This window comes from Scyliorhinus canicula, chromosome 2 (assembly GCF_902713615.1).
Source record: "Scyliorhinus canicula chromosome 2, sScyCan1.1, whole genome shotgun sequence".
Lineage (NCBI taxonomy): Eukaryota > Metazoa > Chordata > Chondrichthyes > Carcharhiniformes > Scyliorhinidae > Scyliorhinus > Scyliorhinus canicula.
This window is the reverse complement of record NC_052147.1, coordinates 54,243,418-54,255,532: the sequence shown is the minus strand read 5'-3', so window position 1 is coordinate 54,255,532 and position 12,115 is coordinate 54,243,418. Positions and strand designations below refer to the sequence as shown.

Here is a 12,115-nt window from a genome sequence, read left to right as displayed (position 1 = left end):
TTAATTTTTAAAAATTGTAATACATTATTGAGTTACCTTTCAGAGGAAAAGCAAAATGACCTGAAAAATATTACAGTCACATAGAGCTGTACATGGGAATAAATTGGGAAGTACAAAAATAAATGCACATAATGCAGATATAGGAAATGCTACTTCCATTAAACAACATCCATAAAGACTCAATCCACTAAAGTTAGCACAGGTACAAAAAGCGATTGACAGAATGCGTAAGGATGATATCATCAAAGTGACTTGCAGTGATTGAAGTCACCAATTTCCATGATACCAAAACCGAATCAACACAACGATTGCGTATGGAAAGATCAATGCAGTTAAGAAGTCAGATTCGCACCTTATTCCTCATTTGGATGACTGTGTAGAAAAGATGGGACAAGCACAGTTTATTACCAAACTTGACTTACAGAAAGGATATTAGCAAGTATCTTTATCAGACAGGACCAAGGAGGTTTCTGCCATTGTGACACCAAATGGTATGTATTAATTTAAGGTCATGGCTTTCGGTACGAAGAATGTGCCAGCAACATTCCAAAACTTCACCAATTAGGTTATTTTGGTATTGAATGGCACTTCCGGTGATGGGGATGTGCTTAGAGAAGTTGCATATCAGGTGGCTCTCCTCCCACAAACCTGAAAAAAATCCTTTTTTTGCCCCAAAACGCCCGCTAACACCACAAAACATTCCCACACCACTACCAAAACACGACAGAAGGGAAAAATTGTCAAACAGCACCCAATCCAGAGGATAAGTGGAGACCAGGAGCGGAAAAGGCCTGGAGAAGCAAACAACTGAACCGACCAATGCACGAGACGGGAAAACTCGACTTCGCCAAAGCGAGAGGGACCAGCCTACCGCATGAGAAGCCCCCCACACCAGGCGACAGGTGAAGGATGTTTCTCTCGAGAAATGAGAGAGCATCGGGAGGAAACAAAATTGGACACCAAGCCGCGGTGAAGGGTGCGTTTGTCGAAGCTATGGTGACCATGCAGGTGGCCCTGGACCAAGCGGAAAGGCGACTGGAAGCCCAGTAAGAATCAATCGAGGAGCTAGAAAGGGCTGTAACAGACCAGGGGGACCAGATCATCGCCCTGGAAAAGGAGGTGGCAAGGCTGGTCACGACGCAAGGGACCCAGAAGGGAAAAGTGGAGGACCAGGAGAGCCGGTCGTGGTGGCAACACCTACGAATCGGCCTACCGGAGGTGATCAAATGTAGGAACCCCACAGACTATGTGGCCTAAATGCTGGGCAACCTGGTGGGAAGGGATAGCTTCCCCAACCCACCAGAAATCGACAGAGCGCACCGGTCGCTTCATCCAAAGCTCAAAACCGGGGAACAGCCGAGGGCGATAATTACCAAGATGCACATGTACCAAAACCGGGAATGAATCCTGCGCTGGGCCAGACAAACCAAAAACTGTAAATGGGAAGGCCACCGGATCCAGATATACCAGAACATTGGAGCAGACCTGGCCAAACGCTGGGCCAAATTTAATAGGGCGAAGGTCGCACTGTACAGAAACAGCTTAAGGTTTGGGATGCCGTACCCAGCCAAGTTCTGGGTCATGTACTAAGGCAGGGAGCACCTCTTCACGGCCCCTTCGTATGCGGACAAGTTTGTTGCGGAGAACGGACTGGAAGAGCCCACAGGAAGATACTTTTAATGCTTTGTGTTTATTTTTTACATTCTGTTCAGCCAACTGTGAATCATCACCACAGCGAACCACTTTACGCGGGGGTGTACTGCCTTGTGTTGGGGATGAGAGCGGTAAGAGAGGGAGTTATGAATGAGCACTGCCACCCTCCCATTAATTCTGTCTACACCTCCCGCTGTCTCAGGAAGGCAGACAGCATTGTCAGAGACCCCTCGTACCCAGGTATTGCCCTCTTCCAGACCTTCCATCTGGCAGAAGATACAGAAGTCTGAAGACCCGCACATCCAGACTTAGGAACAGCTTCTTTCCCATAGTTAGCAAACTCCTCAACGACTCTCCCTCGGACTGATCTTTTCCATATAAGACATTATTTACGACGCCCTATGGTGCTCTTGCTTATGTTATATTTCCTTGTTATTTTCCCATTATTCCATACTGTAACTAATTACTTATTTGTCAATGTACTGTGTACTTTTTCGCATTCACTGTAACTATCTACTTTTCTTGTCGACTGTGGATGTACTGTGTACGTTCCTTGGTCACAGAAAAATACTTTTCACTGTACTTCGGTACGTGTGACAATAAATAAATTCAATTGAAAAATTTACCTGATTTCAAGAAATAGAACCAGTTAATTATATTAGCACAGTGGTTAGCATTGTTGCTTCACAGCGGCAGGGACCCGGGTTCGATTCCTGGCTTGGGTCACTGTCTGTGAGGAGTCTGCACATTCTCCCTGTGTCTGGGTGGGTTTCCTCCAATTTCTCCCACAAGACCTGAAAGTCATGCTTGTTAGATAAATTAGACATTCTGAATTCTCCCTGAGTGTACCTAAACAGGCGCCATAGTGTGGCGACGAGGGGATTATCACAGTAACTTCATTGCAGTTTTAATGCAAGCCTACTTGCGACAGAAATAAAAGATTATTGATTATTATTAATTATTTTTTCCAGTTCTGTACCATAGTATGTTTTTAATGAATGCTTTGGATTGTACCCTATCCCAAGGGATTATTTTAAATCAATTTTTTTTTCTTGTTTGTCTTTATTGGTATCCTGTACTTTTTTAAGTTACATTTTATAAATATTAAAAATCAAAGCTTTCTTTTTAATCGGTAATTTTTTTTAGATTTTCTATTCTTTTTACTTTAATTCAGATTTAAGGACTTCAGTGATATTGAGCCAGTAAAATTTCAGAATAAGACGAATGGAATCACTCCCAGACGATGGCTTTTGCTTTGCAATCCGGGACTGGCTGCCCTTATAGCCGAGGTATGCAGTTGACCATCCAACAACTACAAATGTGCAACTTAATTTTGCAGGGACACAAAAAGATGTTAATGAATTAGCCACTTGTTATACACCTCATCCAGTTTTCCTTTCCAGTCTGTAATTGTGGCCCATCTGTTTAGTCTCTGTATGTGCCTTTTCCTTTGAAAAACATCCTGGATGGAATCATATCAGTCCCACTGAGGCGGCTTTGACAGCGGGACCAGGAGGAAGGTAGGACAGGAGGGTGTGGGTCGATGGGCTGCGAGATCTCGTCTCCAGCCAATATTATCAGAGGCCAGGTAAAAAGGCAAGAGCTACCTAACTGACGACAGCGGCAGCCAATTTTCATATCTGATTGTCCAAATGTGGGCAAATTGAGGACACGCCTACACACCTGCATGTGATTTTGATTTACCAGAGTCCCATGAGGTCTTTTGTACTGGCACCCCCACCGAAGCCACAGATCTGTGGTCATAGGCCTTACTGTGGGGGGTTTCCTATCGACACGAGTAGCTTAGCAGGCATGGCTGCAGTTTGTTTTAACAAAGACAGTGTCACCCTCGCTGTCATCTTCCTACAAAATCTGCACCCACTTCTGCTTGTGGTGTCGTCATCCTTCCAAGGCTGCAGGCTAAGGAAGCGGATAATTAGAGGATGGCATCGTGGCACATGGTTAGCACTGCTGCCTCACGGTGCCAGGGACCTGGGTTTGATTCTGACCTTGGGTGACTATGTGGAGTTTGTACATTCTCTCTGTGTCTGTGGGTTTCCTCTGGGTGCTCCACTGTCCAAAGATGTGCACGTTATGTGGATTGGCCATGTTAAATTGCCCCTTAGTGTCCTAGGTAGGTCGGGTTATGGAGATAGGGTGGGGTGCTGGGCTTACGTTTGGTGCTTTTTCGGTGCTGACGAGATGGGCTGAATAGCTTCCTTCGGCTCTGTAGGATTAAATGACGGTCATATTCCAGAAGGCCATGCCAGCGGGTAAACTGCCAAAAAATGTGGCGTTCAGCCCCAGAAATGCTTCTGACTCACGATTATTTTTAAAGTTGTTACGATTCCACCCCTTGTACCCCTGTGAGATTTGAGCACTCAAGCAATTTTGATAATATATACAAGCTATGAATTCAGAAAAATATCAAGTCTGTGTCACAGTTACGATAAAGTTAATAGTGATAGATTATTTCCACAGATCGTCAAGAGAGTAACGAGGACACAGAGTCAAGAGGAGGCTAAAAATAAAATTTCATAGGGAGTGATTGAAAGTAGAAATGTTGTGTACAGCCCATTGTTGAAGAAGATTCAACAGTAATTTAACAGTGAATTAAGTTATCACATGAAAAAGAGGAATGCTATAGTGTAGGATTAAACTAGGTAACTCGTGAAGAAAAAGCATTGACTCAGATTAATGCACCAAGTAGCCTATTTTTCTGATATAAAATACTATGTTTCCAAATATTTGTTAAGAATTGACTGTGTGTTGAATCCAAATTTATCATCAGTAAATGAAATGATATGCCGTATTATACATTGCAAAAGTATATACTCTGGTTAACAGGAATTGATGTTGATCTCCGGTAGCGACCGTGAGGGAGTAGGTCACACAGTTGGTGGCTCCCGCTCTGGCTAGACATTCGGACCTTTCCCCCGACTTTGTTTGCGCTTTTAAGTGCAGGATTTGAAGAAACAGTGAACAAGTGTTCGTTGTATATATTGGTTTATGGAACAAAGAGCCCGAAGAGATCGAAAGGCAAGAAACAAAAAGTCAGGGTCGAGCTGGGTGTTGGCTGCAGCAGCGGACAAGATGGCCGGTGTCCAGACCCCTGGGGTTTCGGCCCAACCATCAACGGAGGAGCTAATGCAGGTCATCCGGGAAGGCTTTGCCAGACAGAAACGGGAATGTCTGGACCCGATTAAGGAAACGGTGGAGAGGATGGAGCGGAGGCTAGATGCCCAGGACTAGGCGATCCAGAAACTGGAGAAGGCGCTTGCTGAACAGGAGGAACATCAGGTGGAGATGGAGGTGGGGATGCTGAGGGACCGGCAGAAAAGGCTGCTGGAACAGGGAGAGGATTTGGCGAACAGGTCCCGTAGGCAGAACCTAAGGATTGTTGGCTTCTCGGAGGGAGCTGATCCCAGGGATTTTGTTGCGAACATGTTCCAGAAGCTGCTGGGAGATGGGGCTTTCCCCCGACCTTTGGAGGTGGATTGGGCGTAAAGAACGCTGGCAAGGAAGCTGCGGCAGGGAGACCCCCTCGGGTGGTCAGGTTCCATAGATACCTGGATAAGGACCGTATTCTCCAATGGGCCATGCGCACGCGGAGCTGTAAGTGGGACAACAGCATTTTGCGGGTGTACCAAGATCTAAGCGTGGAGGTGGCCAAGAAGAGGGCAGGCTTTAATCAAGTCAAGTCGATCCTGTTCGAGAAGCAGGTTAAGTTCGGTCTGTTGTATCCGGCGCGACTTTGGGTTACGCGTGAGGACCAACATCATTACCTTGAGTCGTCCGAGGACGCTATGGAGTTTGCCAGGAAGAAAGGACTGGTGCCAACTTGAGAACATTCTGCTCTAAGTTTGAGAAACTTTTCTGTTCGTTTCAAATGCTGTTTGCACTGATTTATTTGTTTGTTTTGTTTCGTTCTTGGCTTTTCTCTTTGATAATTGTGTTTTGTTTAAGAAGGGGAAAGTAGTTTTAAAAATTATTCGATTTCGGTGGGTTTTCTGTGTTGTGAGGGGGATGGTGGTGGGGATTTTTGACTTTGTATTATTTTGAGTGGTATTACTTTGATCTGTATTATGGCGAGAGTTTGGCTTTGTTTTTCGTTACACTGACTTTGGGTGGCGCCTGTTTCTTAAAGGGGGCGGCCGTCAGGGCTGGGTTGATGAGGGCAATGGTTTCGAGGGGCGGGGGGAGGGCAGGTAGGCAGCAATAGGTGGGAGACATGCTGGCACTGGAGCTGTGGGCCACCAGGCTAGCTGGGTGAGCTAGTTTGCAGGAGCACAGTGGGGGCTGTGTATTCAATCAGATTAGGGATGGGGTTAGGTTACAGAGTGTTGTTGTTTGGGGGGGGGGGTTGATTTCAGAAGCAGAGAAGAGGGCAGGGATGGGTGCTGCCAGGAGGTGGGGCTACAAAGGCGTGGGGCAGGGGCTGGGGGCAGGACCAGGAAAGGGGATGGCTGACTGGCATGGGGGGAGGGCGTGGTGCCCTCCAACTAGGCTGGTTACGTGGAACGTTAGAGGGCTAAATGGGCCAGTGAAGAGGGCTAAAGTGTTCGCGCATTTTAGGGCTTTAAAGGTGGACTAGATAATGTTGCAGGAGACGCACCTGAAGGTAGCGGACCAGATCAGGTTGAGGAAGAGCTAGGTTAGTCAGGTATTCCACTCAGGGCTAGATGCTAAGACCAGGGGAGTCGCGATTCTGGTGAACAAGCGGGAGCAGTTTGAGGTGGGGAATATTGTTTCGGATGGGGGAGGTCGCTACGTTATGGTTAGCAGTAGGCTGGGAGGAAGGTGGTCCTGGTCAACATTTATGCGTCAAAGTGGGATGATGCGGATTTCATAAAGAGGGTGCTGGGGAAGATACCCGACCTGGATTCTCACAAGCTGGTTATGGGAGGGGATTTCAATACAGTTATGGATCCAGGCCTGGACCGGTCGTGCTCAAAAATGGGCAGAGTGTCAGCAATGGGAAAAGAGCTGAGGGAGTTCATGGAGCAGATGGGGGGGGGGGGGGGGCTTATCCGTGGAGGTTTGGTAGGCTGACAGGGAAGGAGTTCTCCTTCTCGCACATTCATAGGGTCTACTCCCGGATCGATTTTTTAAATACTGAGTAGGGATCTACTGACAGGGGTGGTGGATGCGCAGTATTCGGCAATCACCATTTCTGACCATGCCCCGCATTGGGTTCAGCTACAGGTGTGTGAAGAGAGCTACCAGCACCCGCAGTGGAGGCTGGATGTGGGGCTGCTGACGATAGGCAATAGGTAAAGTGGTGGATGGAGGCGGTAACTTGGTAGGGGATGCGGCGGGTGTGAACAGAGCTTTCAAGGACTTTTATTGCAAACTTTACAGCTCGGAGCCCCCCCCGCCCCGCGCGGTGGCGGAGGGGATGATACGCTTCTTAGACGGCCTGACATTCCCAAAGGTGAACAGGGAGCTAGTAGAAGGGATGTCGCAGGCTACCATCTCCTTGACTTTAAAACGGGACAAGAACCCGGAGTCGTGTGGGTCTTATCGGCCGAACTCCATTCTTAACGTGGATGCCAAACTGCTGGCAAAGCTTTTGGCCACTAAGATTGAGGATTGTGTGCCAAGTGTTATTAGGGAGGATGAAACAGGGTTCGTTAAAGGTAGGCAACTGGGGGCGAATATCAGAAGGTTGCTCAATGTGATCATGATGCCCCCGGAGGGAAAGACGTGGAGGTACTGGTGGCTATGGACGCGTAGAAGGCCTTTGATCGGGTAGAGTGGGCCTAATTATGGGAGGTGCTGGGACGGTTTGGATTTGGGGTGGGTTTCATCGACTGGGTCAGGCTGTTATATCAGGTCCCGGAAGCGAGTGTGAGGACAAACAGGACGACTTCCAACTATTTCAGACTGCACCGTGGGACGAGACAGGGGTGCCCCCTCTCCTCACTGCTGTTTGCGCTAGCTGTAGAGCCGCTGGCAATTGCTCTGAGGGCTTCAGGGGGTTGGAAGGGGCTGGCTCGGGGGGCGGTAGAGTATAGGGTTTCATTGTATGCAGATTATCTGCTTTTGTATGTTTCGGACCCGATGGCGGGGATGGACGGAATCATGGAGACCCTGGGGGAATTCGGCCTGTTTTCGGGGTACAAATTGAATATGACAAAAAGTGAAATGTTTGTAGTTCAGGAGAGGGGCCAAGGGGACCGGCTGAGGGAGCTGCCGTTCCGGCTAGTTGGGGACAGTTTCAGGTACCTGGGAATACAAGTGGCGTGGGAATGGGGTCCACTACGCAAGTTGAACCTGTCCCGGCTGGTAGATCAAATGCGAGGGGAGTTCTGGAGGTGGGATGCGCTCCCGCTGTCGTTAGCTGGGAGAGTTCAGACAGTTAAAATGATGTTCCTCCCGAGGTTCTTATTCGTGTTCCAGTGTCTCTCCATTTTCAATCCACGTTCCTTTTTTAAGAGAGTAAGCAAGATCATTTTGGGATTTGTATGGGTGGGCAAGTCCCCGCGAGTAAAGAGGGTGATGCTCGAGCAGAACCGGGGGGGGGGGGAAGGGGGACTTGCACTGTGTGGTGGTATGATTAGCATAGCTGCCTGCCATTGGTGCAGAACACCGGCTTACCATTGGCCCTGGTCGGTCATGTGCCTCTTGACCGGTTGGTTGAGACCAGTCATGTGATGGCTCCCCGATTGGTCGAGAGGCTGAGTTAACCCCGCCTCCAGGGCGGGGAATAAATACCCAGTACTCCCAGCGGTCGTCTATTTACTGTAGTCGACCGCAGGGCTAACATCTAGCTGATTAAAGCCATACTTTTGTACAGCAACTCGTCTCGCGTTCAATTGATGGTACATCAATTTAATCAGCTTGAATTTTGAAGATGGCGCTCCGGATCAAGCCCGAATGCCTCCGCATCAGCCCGCAAACTCAGAACGCATCGGAAATCTTCAAACATTGGCTGGCGTATTTCGATGGTTACCTGCCGTCCGCAAGCAGCCCCCCCACCATGGCACAGAAGTTTCATATTCTCGATTCCAGCGTGGGCCTGACAGCCCACACGATGATAGGGGAAGAAAAAGATTATGACGCGACCATGGATAAGCTGAAAGCACAGTTTCTTAAGCCGGTAAACAGAGTGTTCGTCCGACATCTGCTGGCTACCAGACAACAGCTCCCCGGTGAGTCCTTACATGATTTTTACCAGGCCCTCACTGTCCTGGGGAGGAATTGCACCTGCCTCCAAGTTTCAGCCACGGAGCACATGGAACTTTTGATTAGAGATGCTTACGTGGCTGGGATGCAGTCTGCCGCTATCCGCCAGCGGATGCTGGAAAAAGACGACATCAGCCTAACTGAGGCACGGACTCTCTCCACCTCCCTGGAGGTCGCCGACTTAAACGCCCATGCCTATGTCCCCAGCCGCGCTGCAGCGCCCTGGGCCTCCTGGCACGCTTCTATTTCTGTGGGTTCGCCAAACACCCTCGCCCGCGCTGCCCGGCCCGCTCCGCCCTCTGTAAGAGCTGTGGGAAAAAGGGCCATTTTTCGTCGGTCTTCCAGGTTAAATCGGTCGCTGCTGTACTGCGCAGCGACCGGGGATCCCCCCCTCTGGGCCTTTCCGGGCCCTTCCAGCGCACTGCCCCAATCTGCCCCGCCCCTGCGCCCGGCCTACCCCTGCTCTCAGCCGCTCCGATCGGCCCGCCGGCACGCTGCCCCCAGCAACTACGAGGGCCCCGGACGCCACGTGCGGGTCCTGGGCTCCGCCATCTTGGGGCGCCGACTCCGCGTGCGGGTCCTGGGCGCCGCCATCTTTGGTCCCCGACTCCACGTGCGGATCCTGGGCACCGCCATCCTGGACTGGCACACAAGGTCCTGCCAGCACTCGGCCGACGACGACTACGACGATGGATCTTCTCCACGGCTCACGGCCATTCAACTCGACCAGTCACGTCCACGCACGCTCGCCAAAACAACGACGCCGATCCACCTCAACGGCCACGAAATGGGCTGCCTGCTGGACTCCGGGAGCACGGAAAGCTTCGTACACCCTGCCACGGTAAGACGCTGCGCACTCCCTGTCCATCCTGTAAAACACAAAATCGGGTTAGCCTCAGGTTCGCACTCCATCCGCATCACCGGGTGCTGCATCGCGGACCTCACGGTCCAAGGGAACGATTTAAAAAATTATGAACTCCTTGTCCTCCCTGACCTTTGCGCACCGGCACTCCTAGGACTGGACTTCCAGTGCAACCTGCAGAGCTTGACCTTCCAATTCGGCGGCCCTATACCCCCCCTCACTGTCTGCAGCCTTGCGTCCCTCAAAGTGGACCCCCCTCCTTGTTTGCTAATCTCACCCCCGATTGCAAACCTGTCGCGACATGGAGCAGACGGTACAGCGCCCAGGACCGGACCTTCATCAGGTCCGACGTCCAGAGGTTGCTGAAGGAAGGGGTCATCGAGGCCAGCAACAGTCCCTGGCGAGCCCACGTGCTGGTGGTCCGGACTGGGGAGAAAAACCGGATGGTCATCGACTACAGCCAGACCAACAACCGGTTTACGCAACTGGACGCGTATCCTCTCCCCCGTATTTCCGCCATGGTAAACGAAATCGCGATATACAAAGTCTTCTCCACTGTGGACCTCAAGTCCGCCTATCACCAGCTCCCCATCCGCGCGAGTGACCGCAAGTACACCGTGTTCGAGGCTGATGGGCACCTCTACCACTTCCTCAGGGTTCCATTCGGTGTCACAAATGGTGTTTCGGTCTTCCATTGGGAGATGGACCGAATGGTCAACAAGTACGGATTACGGGCTACCTTCCCGTACCTTGATAATGTCACCATCTGCGGCCACGACCAGCAGGACCATGACACCAACCTCCGAAAATTTCTCCAAACCGCAAAACTCCTTAACCTCACTTACAATAAGGATACGTGCGTGTTTAGCACCGACCGTCTAGCCATCCTTGGCTACGTAGTGCGTAACGGAGTGATAGGCCCCGACCCTGAACGCATGCGCCCCCTGATGGGACTCCCTCTCCCCAATACCCTCAAATCCCTCAAACACTGCCTGGGTTTCTTCGCTTACGCCGACAAGGCCCGTCCCCTCATTCAGTCCAAGACCTTCCCGCCGTCGCAGAGGCCTGCCAGGCCTTTAGCCGCATCAAAGTGGACATCGCAAAGGCCACGATGCGCCCCATCAACGAGTCCCTCCCCTTCCAGGTCGAGAGCGACGCATCAGAAGTAGCTCTGGCGGCCACCCTGAACCAAGCGGGCAGACCCGTGGCCTTCTTCTCCAGAACCCTCCAGGCTTCCGAACTCCGCCACTCCTCAGTGGAAAAGGAAGCCCAGGCCATAGTCGAAGCTGTGCGACATTGGAGGCACTATTTGGCCGGCAGGAAGTTTACCCTCCTCACAGACCAACGGTCAGTGGCCTTCATGTTCGATAATGCATAGAGGGACAAGATTAAGAACGACAAGATCTCACGGTGGCGGATCAAGTTGTCCACGTACAACTATGATATCTTGTATTGTCCTGGGAAGCTCAATGAGCCCCCTGATGCCCTGTCCTGCGGTACCTGCGCCAGCGCGCAGATAGACCGCCTCTGCTCCCTCCACGCGGACCTCTGCCATCCAGGGGTGACCCGCTTCTACCATTTCATAAAGGCCCGCAACCTGCACTTCTCCATCGAGGAAGTCAGGACAGTAACCCGTGACTGCCATATCTGCGCAGAGTGCAAAACGCACTTCTACCGCCCCGAGCGTGCGCACCTGATCAAAGCATCCCGCCCCTTCGAACGTCTCAGCATTGACTTCAAGGGGCCCCTTCCCTCTAGCAACCGCAATATTTACTTCCTGACGGTAATCGATGAATACTCCCACTTCCCCTTCGCCATTCCCTGCCCCGACATGACCACATCGACCGTCATTAAGGCTCTCCTCTCCATCTTCTCCCTGTTCGGCTACCCCGCATACATACATAGTGATCGGGGGTCCTCATTTATGAGCGACGAGCTGCGTCAATTCCTGCTCAACAGGGGCATTGCCTCTAGCAGGACGACCAGCTATAACCCTCGGGGTAACGGACAGGTCAAGTGGGAGAATGGTACCATCTGGAAGACCATACTACTGGCCCTCCGGTCCAGAGATCTCCCTATTTCCCGATGGCAAGAGGTTATCCCCGATGCCCTAAATTCTATACGCTCACTCCTCTGTACCACAACAAATCAGACACCTCATGAACGCCTTGTTTTCCCCAGGAAGTTGTCCTCCGGATCCCCTCTCCCGACGTGGCTGGCTGCCCCCGGACCCATCTTGCTCCGGAAGCATGTGCGGGTGCACAAGTCCGACCGATTGGTGGAACAAGTCCAGTTACTCCACGCTAACCCGCAGTATGCGTACGTGGAGTACCCCGACAGTCGGCAGGACACTGTCTCCCTCCGGGACCTGGCACCCGCCGGCGTGCGGCCCTCCCCCCCCCTTCACTACAG

At 51.1% G+C, this 12,115-nt stretch overlaps 1 protein-coding gene across 6 annotated transcripts in view; it reads left to right on the top strand.

The window, feature by feature from the left end:
- Positions 1-12,115, top strand: part of pygl (phosphorylase, glycogen, liver) — a 219,914-nt gene that overhangs the window by 140,347 nt on the left and 67,452 nt on the right. For all 6 annotated transcript variants that reach the window (XR_005458132.1, XM_038778436.1, XM_038778465.1 and 3 more), the window contains exon 12: positions 2,828-2,942. Coding sequence is in view for 5 of the 6 variants with exons in the window: in XM_038778436.1 (XP_038634364.1) it covers positions 2,828-2,942 (115 nt within the window). In the remaining variant the exon portion in view is untranslated. The remainder of the gene's footprint in view (positions 1-2,827; positions 2,943-12,115) is intronic.